The sequence below is a fragment of the Physeter macrocephalus genome, chromosome 16, assembly GCF_002837175.3.
Source record: "Physeter macrocephalus isolate SW-GA chromosome 16, ASM283717v5, whole genome shotgun sequence".
NCBI lineage: Eukaryota > Metazoa > Chordata > Mammalia > Artiodactyla > Physeteridae > Physeter > Physeter macrocephalus.
The window spans coordinates 546,348-562,825 of NC_041229.1; the positions used below are offsets into that span (position 1 = coordinate 546,348).

The 16,478-nt window shown below is 54.5% G+C and overlaps 2 protein-coding genes across 2 annotated transcripts in view; one reads left to right on the forward strand and one right to left on the reverse strand.

Moving 5' to 3' along the window:
* The window catches only part of VPS26B (VPS26 retromer complex component B), a 19,713-nt gene extending 6,582 nt beyond the window's left edge, over nucleotides 1-13,131 (reverse strand). The window contains exons 1-3 of the mRNA XM_024131188.3: nucleotides 12,706-13,131; nucleotides 5,133-5,289; nucleotides 523-687 (exon numbers count right to left, since the gene is read on the reverse strand). Of these exons, the coding sequence (XP_023986956.1) occupies nucleotides 523-687; nucleotides 5,133-5,289; nucleotides 12,706-12,928 (545 nt within the window). The 5' untranslated portion in view covers nucleotides 12,929-13,131. The remainder of the gene's footprint in view (nucleotides 1-522; nucleotides 688-5,132; nucleotides 5,290-12,705) is intronic.
* A 649-nt stretch (nucleotides 13,132-13,780) lies between these two features.
* The window catches only part of NCAPD3 (non-SMC condensin II complex subunit D3), a 65,057-nt gene continuing 62,359 nt past the window's right edge, over nucleotides 13,781-16,478 (forward strand). Inside the window, exons 1-2 of the mRNA XM_024131187.3 lie at nucleotides 13,781-13,861; nucleotides 16,189-16,343. Coding sequence (XP_023986955.1) covers nucleotides 13,798-13,861; nucleotides 16,189-16,343 — 219 coding nt within the window. The 5' untranslated portion in view covers nucleotides 13,781-13,797. The remainder of the gene's footprint in view (nucleotides 13,862-16,188; nucleotides 16,344-16,478) is intronic.

Genomic DNA, 16,478 nt, shown 5'->3' on the forward strand with positions numbered 1-16,478 from the left:
CGTTGAGGAGCACAGGCTCCGGACGCGCAGTCTCAGCGGCCATGGCTCACAGGCCCCGCCGCTCCGCGGCATGTGGGATCCTCCCAGACCGGGGCGCGAACCCGGTTCCCCTGCATCGGCGGGCGGACGCGCAACCACTGCGCCACCAGGGAAGCCCTACAATTCATTTTAATTCAAGGAGGAAGCAGTCAGCTTGGCTTTCCTCACTTTGGTTTCTAAAGACTCACTGTATACAGGATACAAATGATAATAGAATGGTATTCTGAGGTTAATCTCATCAGTAGAAGGAAACAGATGTACCTAGCATCCAAAACAAATACTTTAAAGTTAGTTTCGCTTGACTTTGAAAGACCTCATAGGATGTTTAACTGAAGTTTGCCCTCTTAAGTTAGGACAGTTCAGCTGCAGTGAGATGCAGCTCTTTCCTGACCCGCGACCTCGGCCGGCCCGCGCACACACCCGCCGCGGTACTTCTGTGGCCGCCCCCGCAGGTCCCCACCAAGCAGCGGGCCCGACACTCACTTGGATTTGTTGTACTCAAACTCGATGTGCAGACAGTCCTCGATCCCAACCTCCATCTTGATGGAGGAGTTCAGCTCCGGGTACGTGCTCAGCGTGTGGACCACGATGTCCATCTCCTTGACAACATCGTTGAGGCGGCGGCTGATGGTGGCGCGAAGGAAATACCTGAGGGACGCAGACATGCGGTGAAGGGCCGCTCCCAGCCTCCGGAGCCCACCCCGCGGAGGACCCCTGGTAGAGGTCACCCCTGGGGCTCTGACCGCGCTGAGAATTCACCGCCGGGCACCCCCTTCCCAGGAAAATGCACTGAGACACACAATCCTGCAATTACAATTCCAGGGAGATCAAAGGCCTTTCCCCAACCCTCCTCTGAGCCTGAGCTCCGAGGTAAGAGGTGACGCCTCTCTCTGCATCTCAAGAGCAGCCTCACTGCCACCTGCCAGGCACTGTGTACAGCTTCCATTTCTTCAACTAACTCCCGGCTCTTCGGGCACAGGGGCCGTATACTGTTACGTCTGCATACTGTTTATTTAACAATATCTGATCAATGAGCAGTTTTCAAGTCCCTCACAGTTAGACAACAGGAATAAGATAATGGAGAAATCAGGTCAGCGATGCATCGCGCACGTTTACTGCCGGGCCTAGGACGGGTAAGGGGGAGTCTCACGGAGACTCATCATCCCCTGGGGGAGACGGGCAAATCAACAGAAAAAATCAGAACATGTGGGAAGTGTCCATTCAGAGGCAGGAATCAAGTGCTGTGGGGAGAGAGGGGCGCCTTCAGGAGGAGCAGGCCTTCGAACTAAAGCAACAGAGGTGGGAGAGCCCCAGGTCTGAACAAGGATGGCCTCCGGCTGAGCCTAGGGTCCTGGGACACGTTAGAAAGAGGGAGAGACACAGCGCTGAAGGGCAGTGAGCCACACCTGACTGCCAGCAGCCCTTCAGTGTGGCGCCCCAGCACCCCTCGTCCCCTTAACTCTGTGCGGGCCTCCAACAAAGCTGGGATGGTAGGCCTTGGTGGGGACCTTGGCGGCCCTCCTCTGCGGCCTCACCACACCCCGGCCACCCTCTCCTTCCTCCTGTTCCCTCCACGCAGCCCCAGACGTGGCTCCAGCCTGCCCTAAGGCTCAGGCCCTCAAGCCCCCACGCCCTGTGGAGAGGGGCCTGGCAGCAGTGTAGAAGGGAAGGCTCCACGAAGCTTCCAGCTGCGCGAGCGCCTCTCCTGCGCCAGCAGTCTGGAGGCGCGGGGGACTCACCCCGGGGCGCGTCTGCCACATAACTGCTCTGGAGAGGGGCACGGGGATCTATATTTTTTAAAGCCCCCACCCCACCCCCCAATGATTCTAACACAGGACCCTTGGTAGAGAACTACTGTCTGGCATCTTGACGCTTCAACTCCCCAACTTTCTCAACACATCCAATCTCTCTCCAACTAAAGCTTCTTCCTGAGTTTATAATAAGTCCCAAAGCTATCAATCCCCAGGGCCCACACTCCACCTTTCCTTAGAGACAGCTGTCCGGGGGTCCTGTTCTAACCCTGCAGCTTCGTCCCCAGCCCCTATGCCTCGCCCCGGCTTCCGTCTCTACCACCCAACAGGAGCTGCCCTCCCAAAGGAAGCACGGGGCTCCCAGCTGCCAAGTCCAGGGGCTTTTTTTTTTTGGCATCAGCTCTGCATTAGAGCGTAAAACACTCCCTCCTCCTTCAAGCATCACCCTGCTCCTCCTCCGTCCCCAAGAGGCCCAGTAGGTCCCGGGCTCTCCTCTCCCAGAGATCCCCTCCTGGAAAAACCTATCAGTTACCACCTCTGAGCAGGTGATTTCCGACGACAGTGCATTCCTCTGTCCTGAGCGACGGGCTTACATTTCCAATTGTCTGTTCTGCCAGTGCTTCAAACTCCTCCCTGGAACTGGATGAATCGTCTCACCTACAGGTCATCTCCTCCTCCTGATGGCCCTATGTCTGCATCTCCACTCAATGGTCAATTCTGCTGGCATCTATTAAATTCCTTGTTTTCTGCCTGTTCCCATGGTGTCCACTAAAGGAAAACTCAGGACCTCACACAAGCCTCCCCACAGCCTTGACCCAACACTCCACCCACCCATCAAATACAACATAGTGACTTCAATCCTCTAACAGAACCACCGCCCTGCCTAAAAACAAAGGAAAAGGAGTCCAAAATAATCTTTTCATGTTTCCCCTCTGCCTGTAATAAGACACAAGCCCTTAATCTGGAACGTACATCTTCCATTAACTAATGTTCCCGATTTTACCTCCTTTCTCAGCATGAATCCAAAAGTCTTTGTCTAATTTAGACAGAAACACTTTTCTTTCATTGTGATAAAATACAAAATACAGGGTGCAGAGCATGCACCCCAAAACATGCCACTCTGGCACGAGGATTCTACTGAGCTGAAAGCAACAGAGAAACAGTGCACACAAGACAGACTCCAGGGCCCTCTCCACCAGGAGAGGCTGCGCAGCCTGGGAGCTGCCGGGGGTGCCGCCCACAGAGCGTTCCTTGCCAAAGCAAGCCTCTCCCCGTGCTTCCCACAACTCTAGCCCCTGGAGGCGCAGGGTCCCTTCTCCGCCTCCTCACTTCTCTGTTAAGATGCTGCGTAAGCCCAAGTTCAACTGCCCCTCAGTCACCGGGCAGAGTTCAGGTGGGAGCATAATGCACACGGGAATACACCTGCTTGCTTGCCTCTGGCCAATCCGTCTTCTGTCCTTCCGATTTGCAGAGCCCCCGCCAATGAACCTAACATGGTGGAGGGAAAAGTGTTTTCCTCCCCTCCAATATATATAACATAATGTACCGCCTTAACCATTTTTACGTGCACAGTTCAGTGGCATTAAGGACACTCACGGTGCTGGGCAGCGGTCACCACTGTCCATCTCCACGTGTTCACCTTCCCCAACTGAAACTCTGCCCCATCAACCACTAACTCCCCAGCCCCCGGCAACCACCATTCTACTTTCTACCTCTATGATTTTGACTATGTAACTGCTGAAAAAAGTGGAATCAGGATCTGTCTCTTTGTATCTGGCTTACGTCACTGAGAACAACGTTCTCAAGCCTCATCCATGCTGTAGCAGGTGTCGGGATCTCCCCCCTTTTCAAGGCTGAATACTATTGCACTGTGCAGATACACATGTTGTTCATCCACTCATCTACTCGTAGACACTTGGGTTGCATCCACTCTTTGGCTATTGTGAATAATGCTGCTACGAACGTGAGTATACATAAATCTGTTTGAGTTCTTGCTTCACTTCTTTGGGATTTATACACAGGAGTGGAATTGATGAATCATATGGTAGTTCTATTTTTTTTTTTTTTTTTTTTTTTTGCGGTACGCGGGCCTCCCACTGTTGTGGCCTCTCCCGCTGTGGAGCACAGACTCCAGGCACGCAGGCCCAGCGGCCATGGCTCACGGGCCCAGCCGCTCCGCGGCACGTGGGATCCTCCCAGACCGGGGCACGAACCCGCGCCCCCTGCATCGGCAGGCGGACTCTCAACCACTGCGCCACCAGGGAAGCCCGGTAGTTCTGTTTTGAAGAACCACCATACTGTTTTCAACACTTTTCTGACATAAGAACATTTATGAGAAGTCCACTGCAAAACATCAAATTAAAGAGCAATAAGCCCCAAGCCCAGCTTAAGTGATGACTAGACACTCCTCGCTGTTGCTGCCTCTGAGGGCAGTCACGCAACGCTGCTGAAGTGGGGCAGCACCAGGGCTTAGACCTCTCTGCACAGGCTGAAGAGGAGAGCCTGCAGCCCCTCTTCTGATGGGAGAGGGGAGAGCTTGCAGTAGCCCACACCATGCCATATGCAGGCCTCAGGTGGCACCCAGGACCTGGAGCCAGGCATCCAGAGTGACAGCACATACCCCGGAGGCCCTGGAATCAGTCCCCACCTGCAGAGTTTCCAAGACTGGAACAAGGAAAACAATCCCATGTACTTAAAAGGTGTGTATTAATGTTTTAAAACTTGTCCTACTGTGTAACGTTTTATTCCCTCATTGTCCCAAAATATGGAGAGGACGGGTCTAGGATTAGAATCCAAATCTATGACCCGCTTCTCAAGTGACAAGCTCAGGACCCCGCCGCCGTCTCGTGCAGAGCTGGATGAGGATCAGTGGCCCTGAGGCCCAGCCAGGGCTGTGGGAGAGCCGAGTGTCCAACTCTCGGGAACTTTCAGAATCAGCTGTTAATCACAACATTTAAAATTAAGTTATAGACACCTGCAATCAAATGAATTACATTAAGAACAAAGGTAATATCCTAGCTATTCTGGTGTGTCACGGTCCCCTCTGCTCCTGGGCCACGGGGGTGACGTCTGGTGTCTGTGCCGCAGCGTGCTGTCGAGGGGCAGGTGAATATCTCTCAACTCTGCACTCAGGGGCGCTGGGTCAGTGGCTCCAAAGTGGCCAGGGTGGGGATACTGACACTCCAAAAATGGACAGACAAGCCAGGAGCACTCCTCCTGGAGGGAGGCCCACTGCACCCCACCCCCCCGCCGCAGCACACCTTCCCTACAGCCACCCAGAGCCTCAGAAACGGGACGGTGTCAGGGCCCGTCCACACGGGGCACCCTGGGGGCGCCACTTACCGCAGCTTCACGTTCTGCCCAGTGTAGGACTCATAGGGCTTCTCCACGTGGGTGAACTCAAAGTCGAAGGCCTGCGACTGGGTGACCTCTCCGGGCCGGGCCAGGTCCTTCACCAGGGACACGAATTCGTGGTGGTTTCCGCGGTCGTAGTAGAGTTCTGCAGGGAGAGCATCGGCCACCTCTACCAGACCCCGAGCTACCCGGCCCAGCGAGGGGGTTCCCAGCTGCAGGAGCCTCCCGCCAACACACAGAGCCTCCAGTCTGGTTTATGGCTCCCTCGCTTCCTGCCCTGCCCCTGCACTGCAGCCCAGAACCCCGGACACCCTCTTCCGCCCCTTCCAAACACTCTGCGTAGAGACCCTGTCCCTGGAGCACAGCCAGAACCCGACACACTCGTGCTCCAGGGCTCTGGGCAGCACCCGTGAGGGACACACCAGTGGGACCGCGATCAAAACGCCTCAATCCTTAAACATATTCAAAACTACTTCTAACTTTGGAAAGCATAGTCGTAGTTATTCAGTCACATCATCCTCATAACCACCTTGTGAGATAGCTAGGACGGCCCTATCACCCATTGAACCGCCAAGGAAACCGAGGCACAGTGGGGTCGGTGACTGGCCTAGGGTCCCAGGTCTCCCGCTGGACTGCGTCTACTTCTAGGACCCGGCAAGATGGGGGTAGCGACATAACGCACTCCAGGTGTTGTGAGCACGGGACGAGGCGATGGAGGTAAAGGACTTGGAATGGTACTTAAGGGACGACAAATGCTCCGCAAGTATTAGCTGCCTCTTCCCTTCAGAGAGGAGTCCGCGTGGCCGACCGGACAGAGGGGCTGTAATGACGCCCCACGTCTAAGCTCAGGGCCCCCAGACTTCTGTGAACATCAGAATCACCAGGGGCTGTGTTAAAACACAGACAGCTGGGCCCCACCCCTAGTGTTTTTGATTCCGGGGGTCTGGGGTGGGACCTGAGGATGGACATTGTTAGCAGACTCCGCGAGATGCTTCCTGCCGGTCCAGGGACCACAGTCCGAGGAGCACTGCTCTTCACCCACCCTCCTCTGGAGACAGTTCTGCTGTTTATCATGAGTCATACCACCTATTTGTCCTAGATTACACACGCCTGTTTGTACTCTGCTAGGTGTTAACTTTTGCTCCAGGCATGGTCGTTAGAGATAAGACCTATGTCCCCAGCTTCCTGGCACCCCCAGTCCCTGGCTGTGCAGCAGGGACACTTAATACCGACTGTGACTCTGCGTGGCCACGTTACAGCCAAGGGACCACCCGTGGGCACCCTGCAGCAGGACAGGCGGCAGGCAGTGTACTCTCGTCGCTTCTGCCATTGGCTGCCCGGGGAGAGACAGGTCCACAGGGAGGCGTGCCTGGGGCAACCGCCCGCCAGGCCTGGCCCGCCTCTCTGGAGCACAGTGCGCCAGCTCTCTCAGGGACGGCCGGAGCATCCGGGGCTAGGGCAGACCCCAGACAGCAAAGGTCTGAGCCCCCAGGATCAAAGCCTTCTTGGGCTCAAGAAACCAGAGCTCTTGCCTCCCAGAGCCGACACAGTGTCCAGGCCTGCCGTGGCGACGCTCGGGAGGGGAACGTGGTGCCACGGGTGCTTTCGGCCTCGCTGCCCTGGCCACTGGCCCTGACGGCAGCACCCCCGGAGCCTCTTCTCCCCAGGCAGCGAGGCATCGGAAAGCACAGCGGGCTCTGTCCTAAGGTGTCCAGCTCGAGAAGAAAGCAGTAGTGCGGTCAGTCCCCAGCCAGTGCTGCTGCTTCTGTATGCACACCCAGTGCACCCTGTGAGCACAGTTTGTGCTGATTTCCTAGATAGTTACGCTTGGATCCACCTTACGTTACAAACAATCCACCTTCTCTTCCAAACACCAAGTGGAATCAGCAGCAGGCAGCGCTCTGGGTAGGGAGTGATGACCCACAAAGACGCCAAAGGGGGAGGGCAGTTCAAACCTTCCGGGCAGGGGGTGCTGGGGAAAGGTGAACAGCCATCCCTCGTTTTGAAATCCAACAACTGTGCCCCCAACCAAGGTAAGGAAGTGCAGTGACCAGGTAGGAACAGAGCCACTGGCCAGCCTGTGACAAGGGCCCATCCACTCACTCTTGCTGGTCCTTTGCTACTGGAGTCTCTGTTGATGGGCACTGACCCCTTAACTGGGGAAAGTGGTGCCTCCGTTCCCAAGCACTGGATTCTGCCATAGTTTCAGGGGACAGAAGCAGGCGTAACAAAGCCCCAGCGTCTGTGAACTTTAAGTGGGAAATCCCGGAGTCAAGAGAAAGATGGGAAGAGAAGGATGGAAAACCACACAAATGTGCTCACAGGCAGAGGCAACATGAGAAACAAACCAGAGAAGGATCCACGGCGTTCACGGAGCACTCAGACCGCGGGCACCAGGGGTCCCAACAGAGAAGCCTGGCTGGGCTGGGACTCCGGGGTGTACAGGGCCCTCCTGCCTGGCGGCACGTCCTCCCAGGGCTTCCCCGCCTCCCTCCAGACATCATGAAAGAGTGGCCAGTGTGTAGTCTGAGTGGGGCTGGACTGGGCTTTTTAACACACACTTCGTAAGCCATTTGCAAGACTTCTGGAAACACCGTGGGGCAAAGGGGCAGAAATAGCAGCCGTACTTCACTATGTGCCAGAAAGTTTGGTTTCCTCTTGCATAAATTAAAACAGAAAACCCAAGACTGTTCTAGCAGGAGGTCTGCCCTAAAGAGACTGTCAACTGCCTCTTTCTTCCCAAGTTACCCCGAGTTCTCCCCAACCTCCAAAGCCCACAGGGACCAGTCATCTCAAGCCGGAAGGAGGAACTGACCGGTTCTTTCTTAAGGTAACTTCCCCGTCTCAGTCCAACAGGAGGAAATGACTTCTGCAGTCAGGATGTTTTCACCATGAAACTTGCCACCAGTGGCTGAGGAGTGAATTTGCCACTTTGGAAGGAAACTGAGCCAGCTCTGCCCCACGGGGTCATCCCGTGAAAGGTGCCCTGAGACTTGCTGCTGGGCTAGGCTTCACGCTGGTCTTGGAAGAAACCTAAGCCAACCAGGGCAAAAAGATCTGTTTCAAACAGCCTGCTCTTCACCCTGATTTTCCCAGCTGCTATCTGCTGACTGGCAACCTGGTCAAGATTCACGCTCGCCACGTCCACTTGGACCTCCTGGGCCTGGTAAACCTGCGGGAGCAGTCACGTGTCTGGGCTGCCCGTGCCCAGCCAGCCACCGCTCTGCTCCAAGCCCTGCAGCAGACTATCAGCAGGTGAGAATCGGTGTGCCTCTCACTTGGCACTCATGGCTTAATCAATTAAAATACAGAAAAAGTCTCCAGAGTCTTACCAGCACAGGCTCGACTGGGGTTGATGGGTTTAGATTCACCCAGTGGCATTATCTTTAAAAACTTAAAAAAAAAAAAAAAAAATCCAGAAGTTCTCTCTCTGGCTTTGGCGTGCAGGGGTATTCAGGTCCTCCCTCCTCTGCAAGTGTGACTGTCTAATTACCTTTGGTTTATTTAACCCATCAGTCTCCAAGGTGGCCTGACACCCTCCACAAGTGTTCCCCCAGCGATTCCACCTAAAAAATGGTCTCTCCGTCTTCTAATTACAGAACTTCCCTCAATACTCCTTACGTGCCACACCGTGTTCTTCTAAAAACATGGGCCATCAAGTGACACACGGGGTGCCCTCACCACACATTTGCTGGTGTTGTTGGAACACAGACCGAGCCGCTGGGAAGCGCACAGTAGACGCAGGAAGAATCCCAACATGGCTCAAAACCTTGAGCAGGAGGACAGAAAACTGCACACAACAGGTGGATGAATCAGGGGCAACACCTGAGCTGTCAGTGCAGAACTGAACGGGGGCCTGACAACTCTTATCTCCTTATGTTTAGGGAGAAATCACAAGGCCTCTAGAATAACGATGGAAGAAAGGCTTCGGTCGGCCAGGGGAGGTCAGGGAAGGCTTTCTGACGGGTGTCACGCCTGCTGGGCTTTAAGAATGAGTGAGAGCTTGGGTGGAAGGCCATTCCTTGCAGAAGGATGTTCATCTACAAAGGGAAGAGGCCAAGACCCCTCTAGAAGGAACATGATACTTTGAGGAAAGCACACGTGGAAGGAGTGAAGGGTCGCAGAGACTCGGCCGGAGCAAGGCAGAGGCAGCTCGGGAAAGAGCTGGGTGACTTCTCCCCTTCCACCAGCAGGGAGTCAACAAGAAGCATTTTAAGGAGGTGACTGACCACGTCAGCACTGACGTTTAGAAAGTTCACTCTTACAAAAGATGAACTGAAAGAAAAGGCAAACAAAGGCAGGAAGGCCAGTCAGGCTGCTACACACAGACGCAGCATCGAGAGTGGAGAGGAAGCACAGACTCGAGACACCCTACAGAGCCGCTGGAGAGGACCCAAACGGAGACGCCAGTTGGACGCGTAGGAGCAGGAGGGAGGGGTCTCGAGGACTCCCGGATTTCTGAGGCTGACGGACCCAGGTGACAGGCCAGAGTGGAGAAAACAGGAGAAGCAGCAGGGCTGGGGCTGGAGCAGGAAGAGAAAAAGGCTTCTGGTTTGGATGTGTCTTTGAGGGACCTGAGAGGTATCCAGCAGGAGACTCTAGCAGACGGTTAGAAACCCAAGCATGGAACTCAGAGGAGAGTTCAGGTGAGGACAAAGGATTGGCAGTCAGCGGAGTCTAAGAGGACACTGTAATGATGGGTGCGGATGAGGTTGCCAGAGTAGGTGACAGTGTGAGAAGGGCCAGTAGACAGAAGGGCCCCCCTTCCTGCCCACTTCCCAAACCAAGACTGAGACAGGAGCTTTTCTGAGCAGGGGCTGGGCCGCTGTGAGAAATGGGGTCTGAAGAGGACCGATGCAACGATCACCAGACAGCTGTCTCTGCCTGGACTCTGGGGAGACCCTTCCACAGGTTTTCCCTCGGGCAAGCGCGCCTGCTGGGAGAACACACCGGGCAGGAAATGCAGGGAGACTGGCCTGGCATGAACAGTCCCGTGGGCGGTCGGGAGAGGAATCGGGGCTGACATTTTAAAGGTCCAGCCCCTGGAAACTTCTGATGGATCCAGTTTAACAGGGATTATGAGTATTTGCGATGAGCGCCAAAACCTGCACTTCACGTACGTTGATGGTCTCTAGTCCTCACAAGACCCTTGCAAAGTCTGTACCTTATAAACGGAGCCTTATCTAACCTAAGTAACGCTCTGCTTGACCCTCAATCACGCACCGGGCTGTCTTTCTACAGAAGGCACAGGCAAGACACATACACTTTCATCAGCAGGCAAAAGAAATTAATCATAAGGATAGGAAGGTTAATTACATAAACCACTTCATTTTTCAAGCTGTGGAACTCTTCCCAGGAAGCAGGGAAGGAAGGAAAGAAAGAAGGAAAAAAGAACCAAATCCAAGAGACTACAGTTTGTAAGAAGAAAAGTTCTGAGTGAAACCAACGAGGAAGGTGTCCAGAGCACAATGACATCTCCGTTCTTACCCCCATCCAGCAGTAGGACCATCCTGTGCGTCATCTGTACAGCTAGACCTTAGAGCCCGACCGAAGTTCCACCCACTTCATACAGCATCAAGAAAGCAACGAAGGAGAAAACCACACGACCACAACCACGGGGAACTTACTCACCAGCCTCGCTCCAGTGCCCTGAGGTCAGTTCATAGAGCCTCTCAGGTACAGGACACAAATACACCACACTCTGCACAAAGCCTGGTCCCTAGACATGTCAACAAGGTGATTCTGTTATTATCCTTGCCTTACAGGTGAGAAAGGTGAGGCCCAGAGAGGGGTACAGCTTCCCCAAAGCCAAGGGTGGACTCAGCCCAGAGTGCTCAGGGGCCCAGGAAGAGTTAGCAATGGAAGCAACAAAAGGTTCTGAGAAATCTGAGCAGGGCTGCTGTCCTGGGATGCCAGGAGACAGACAAGAAGCCAGACAGGGCAGGGATGGCACCTCGTCAACTTCCTTTCATTCAGACTGCAGGGAGGCCTTGCCAGTGTCCCCCTGAACAGCTCATTTCACAACTGCTGGGGCACAGGGGAGCAGGGGACGCTCTGGTTACCTTTCATGTATTGGCGAGGTGTCACCCCCTGAAATGATGGTACAGACACTGGCTAGACATGCCTGTCTGCACTTGCATTGCAGAGCCAAAGAATCCAGCAATAACCTTAAAGCTACAACGTAAAAATACTAATTCTAAGTAGGCAAGGACTTCTCCACTTCTTACATCTTATGCCTAGCACAGAACGCTGTGGGTTCATCCTGTCTACCCAGTGGCTCTTTGCTAGGAGTGAGTTTACCTTCCACGGATATAAGACATTTCTGTGGTTCTGCTATCTGGCGGGTAGAGGCCCAGGAGGCTGTTAAACACTCACCCACAACAAAGAACGATCAGGCCCACAATGTCGACAGCACTGCTGTTGAGAAACCCTATCCAAGCCGGAAGCAAGAGAGCAGAGGGTCTGAAACTCACTCTTCAGCTCCCTTTCAGGCCACTTGTACTCTGGGTTTAAAGCAACAACAAACAGGTTCTTATAGGATCAGCCAGCCTTCAACCTGATTTCCTTTTCTCAAACACCAGAAGCCAATACTCCAGGCTGAGCACTGGGCTGCAGAGGCAGACCACATGGCCTTTTCCCAGGGCTCCAGTGTTTCCTGCTTCTGTAAAAGGGGAGCAAGATTCTGTGCGGGGCTCTCAGGGAAAAACAGTGAGCATTCAACGAGCTTTCGCAGGAAATCCGCCCCCCCCCCCCCAACAGGGCCAGATGTACAGCGCCCGGTATGGGGTATGAATCCTCTGCCAGAGGTCTTTTCAGGCCACATGGGTATTTACTGTGAATCTACTCCTGAACGAATGACAATGACAATTTATTTCAGAAGCACCTGCGAGTTTTAATAAACACAGAGTCCAAAGAGAACTGGAAACAACGCTGTGCTGACTGGCAGCTCTCAGATCTTCGGTACTGCTACTGCCTTTTATTGTCTAGTTGTAATTGCTAACACTCACGTTGGAAGAGTGTTAGAGCCAGAGAAATTGTGACCACTTAATTCGGGTCTTAGGAGCATCATTTCTTTAAGAAGATGAGTCTGCTGAAGGCTAGGTTCTAATCAAGAAGTCTTAGGGACGCCGGCTGGGTAGACAGAGGGCTGACGCTGGAGCCCGCGGGGCTGCTTTCTCAAACAGCTCCCGGTGAAGGTGGGATGTGAGAGGCGGGCGGGACACAGGTACTAGAAAGGGGTGGACTGGCCGTGGGACTCGGTGGCCACGACCTGCGGGCGGGCCCAGAAGCACCGAAGGCCGGGCAGGAACAAAGAGCCCGGACCCCGGGTGGGCAAAAAGGCTGCGCGGCCTGGGGTGGGGGAAAGGGGATACGGAGTCGAAGTAATGGGGGCGGGGGTTACAGGGGTCAGAAGCGAGGTCAGGGGGTCAAGGGTCAGGGGTCGGGGCTGGGGGCACGGTCGGGGTCAGGGGCAGGGAAGAGGGTCGGGGTCAGGGTCGGGGACCGGGGCACGGGGGCGAGGGCAAGGGGCGGGACCGGGTGGGGTGGATCCCGCACTCACCAATCTGCCCGATGAACTCGACCTTGATGCCCTGGTGCTCCAGCCGCTTGTTGGGGTTCTTGAGCGCCAGGCTCACCTTCCCGGACACCGTCTCCCCGTCGTAGAAGAGGAAGTACTTGTCCTTCTTCCCATCCTCCGTTTTGTGCTCGGCCCGCTTCCTGCTGTCCGCATCGTTCAGCAGGATGTCCACATCCACGCTCTGCCCGAAGCCGAAGAAGCTCATGTCCCTGCCGGGCCGGCCGGGCCTGGGAAGGCCGGAGGGCTGGACGCGGCGCCGACACCCGCGCTCGCCGGGCCGGCGCGGTTCCGGGGGCAGCGCAGAGCAGGCGCGAGGCACCCGCCCGCCGGTGCTTGCGGCGCCGACCAGCCAGCCAGCCGCCCGGCCCGGGAGCAGCGCCCGCCGCTTCCTCCGCACACGCCGGACTCGCCGCGCGCATGCGCACGCCCCCGCCTCTCCTGCTCGGCCGCCGAGCCTCCGGCGGAGTGCGCGCTGCGCATGCGCGCCGGGAAAGGGCCGCCCGGCTTTCCCGCAGTTGACATGGCGACCAGGGCTTCCTTCCGGAGCTCCGGCCAGATGTCCCGTAAAATTCAGAACTAAAGATGTCCTTTCTGAATGCCTTGTTTTGCTTTTCCTTTATTTAGTTCGGTAAACGGTAGGCCGCCACCCACACTCGAATGTGTACACCTTCGATGCTGTCTGATGGGTAAACGCGGCCCTTTGACACGCACGCGAAATGCCACTTGACAGCGGGCAGAGGTGACAATTACAACAAAAAAGTATCCTGCCTCAGATTCTCTTCAGAGTGTCCCCAGTTAGGGAGATGGGGTGGGAAGGACAACATTAGGTTCAGCTCTCTTCTTGACCCTCAGTTCCGAGGAAAACCTGAAAACCAGCCCCCACCTCAGCTGCGTGGGTGAGTTTGGGCCCGCCTCACCCTTTGCGCACGCGGCGGAAGGCCCTGCTGATTGGCCAGCGGACGGGCCGGCGAGGCGCTGTAATTGGTTGGTGCGAACCCCGTGTCCCCCTGAGCCTGCTGGGTCTTCTCGGCGCGCGCGCCGGAGCAGCTTTGAAAGTTGAGGAGAGCGGCGGTCATGGCGGCTTGGCGGGACCTCGCGAGCGCGCTGCAGCCCTGGTGCCCGCTGGACCTCAGTCCAGGTGAGGACGCGGCCGGGTCCTGGGAGCTGTGGGAGGTGCTGGGGAGGGGTCGCGCCGGGCAGCGGCGTTGGCGCTCCTCCGCGGGCTCCTTCCGCTATGTGGTCCTGCTTCTTGGCCTTGCCTCCGGGTCTGCGCGGACAGCCCCGCAGGTGCCGAGGTTTCGGCAGCGCGTCTGTTTGTTGGGCCGGGCCGACCTCCTGAACTTGAGGCCCAGGGGTGTGGCTGGCGTCCCCGGGCGCCCATCCTCCCTGAAGGGCAGGAGGTGCCCCCGTCCCCCACCTCCAGCCTCTGGTGGCGGCGGGCCCTCGTCCCAGCCTCGCCCGCCCCTTCCCGAGGCTGCGGTCCAACCCGCGCCCTCGCTGTGGCCCGCCTCGGCGCTTGGGGCACCTCCTGGTGCCAGCACTTCCATCCCAACCCGGCCCCACACCCCTTTCGGGACCACCTTGAAAAGGCCAGCGTGACCCGCCGGGTCTCTGACCGTTCAGTGGTTCCCTCGGCTTCCTAAGAGTTACCACAGCCTCTGTTTGTGGTGAGAGCCTTCACCTGTCCCTGCGGGTGCTCTTTTCCCAGAGCTGAGCTCTGGAGTCGCACCTGGGGCCGGTGGCTTGGTCCGCCGCTGAGCACCCGAGCCTCGCGGGCCTCGGTCGCTTGTGTCAAATGGGGGTTCTAAGATCTACTTTGCGGGCGTTCGTGAAGATTGATTTAATACCTGCACCTGCTGTTAACAAAACAAACTTGGGTCCACTTGCCCGTGCGCGGCAAGGCCAATCTACTGACCCCCGGTTGTGGTGAAGCAAAGTGCAGCCTTCATTGCAGGAACCGACAAGGCGTCCAGGCAGCTTGTGCTTGCAAGACCCCAACTCCCCAAAGGCTTTCAGGGGAAGAGTTTAAAGACAGGGTGAGGGAGGAGAGTTGAGGGGTGTGTGATCAGCTGGTGAATATTCTTTTGATTGGTTGGTGGTGAGGTGGTCAGGGGTTAGCATCATCAGCCTTGTTCCAACCCGTCTACCTCGCTTGTGGGCAGCAGTTAACTTCTCCCACCTGGGGTGGGTTTCAGTGTCTGCCAAACAGCTCAAAGGACGTGGCTCAGACTAGTATCTGTAGTCCTTGAGGAGAAACTAAAGGTCCTTGACTTTGTTTATTGGCTAATTTATTATTATTTTGCTTTGCTTGACTGTTTTTCTCTCTTTCTGCATTTTCTCACTTTTCTCCCTAAATTTATCCTTTGACTCAAGTTGTTCTGCAGACAAAGGCAGGCGGAGCACATGGGGGGAGGGGGTGTTCTGGGAGGGCCCCTAGAGTCCGGCCTTATTACACTGCCTGCTGAGTAAGTGCTGATAACAGCTCACCCTTCACAGCTGAGCTCAGTGCTGTTACGGTGGTGTTGGTTTCTAAACAGGTGATACTTTGTTTCCTTTTGTGCTTTGTTATGGGGTCCTCTCTGCCTGGGATGCCCTTCTCGGTGTCTCTTTCCCTGGTAACCCCCAAGTGTTGGAGCAGCTGAAGGATCGTCTTCCTTCCCACCTCCGCCCTCTGCCTACCCCAGGAATAGTCTCCATCTGTTGTACTGTCTCTACTGTTGTACTGGCTACTACTGCTTTAACACCTATCCATTGTAGACGTGATAATAACTGTCATTTTTTGAATATATTGATTTCCTGATTCCAGATCTTTTATCACAGGGACTTCGTAGTTTCGATTCAGAAATGAGGTCAGAAATATGGGTGTGCATTTAAAAATATGCATATAAAATAAGTGGGAGAACGAATGAGAGAAAAAGGCAAGAAAAGATGCAAGAACACTTTTAGGAAGCTGATTGTGTTTGTTAGGAGATCAGTTAGGGAAGAGTGAATGAATAATTAAAGCGTGTTAAACAGTCATTTGCCTCAGCTGTCCCTTTGTGCTTACACTTTATTTGGGTTTATTAACTTGATTATAAGACTTTCACAAAGGGACTGCTGAGGCAACCTTTTATTAACCTACTCTTCTCCAGATTGAACATACGGGAAGGCTGGATCATCCCCAAAACTGTTACTCTAAAAAGTGTTTTCCTTCGTGATATTTTTATTTTTATTTATTTTTATTTTTTTTTTCTTCGTGATATTTTTAAGATGATGACCAACCTAATAGCCAGCTGTCAGTTAATGATTAAAAAAAGATTTTCTAACCTCTTCTGCTTCCTTCTAATTCAGCCTCACCTCTATGGTATAGTTAAATGTGAGTTGTGACTAGTAAACTTTTCTCTTCATGAATGTACTCAGAGTCTGAAGCTTATTGGTCTTTCTTATTATAGAACATTTGTTGATTTCATTGCATTTTCCCACTAGAATGGGTGGGCACCGTATGGGAACTGGAATTCACGGAAACTGAGCCTCTGGATCCCACCATAGAAGCAGAGATCGTGCAGACCGGACTGAGCGCATTCACAAATCTCTATGACAGTCTTTTAACTTTTGCTGCTGGAGAGCATGGAGCTACAGAGGTAAAAAAAAAAAAAAAAAAAAAAAAGAAAAATCAAGCTAGCCATTTAGTTGTAAGAAGTGGAAGATTAAAGTCCCTATTATCATCTAAATCTTAGTCTTTTTAGTGTATAGTTCAGAAGGAGTATGATAAGGAG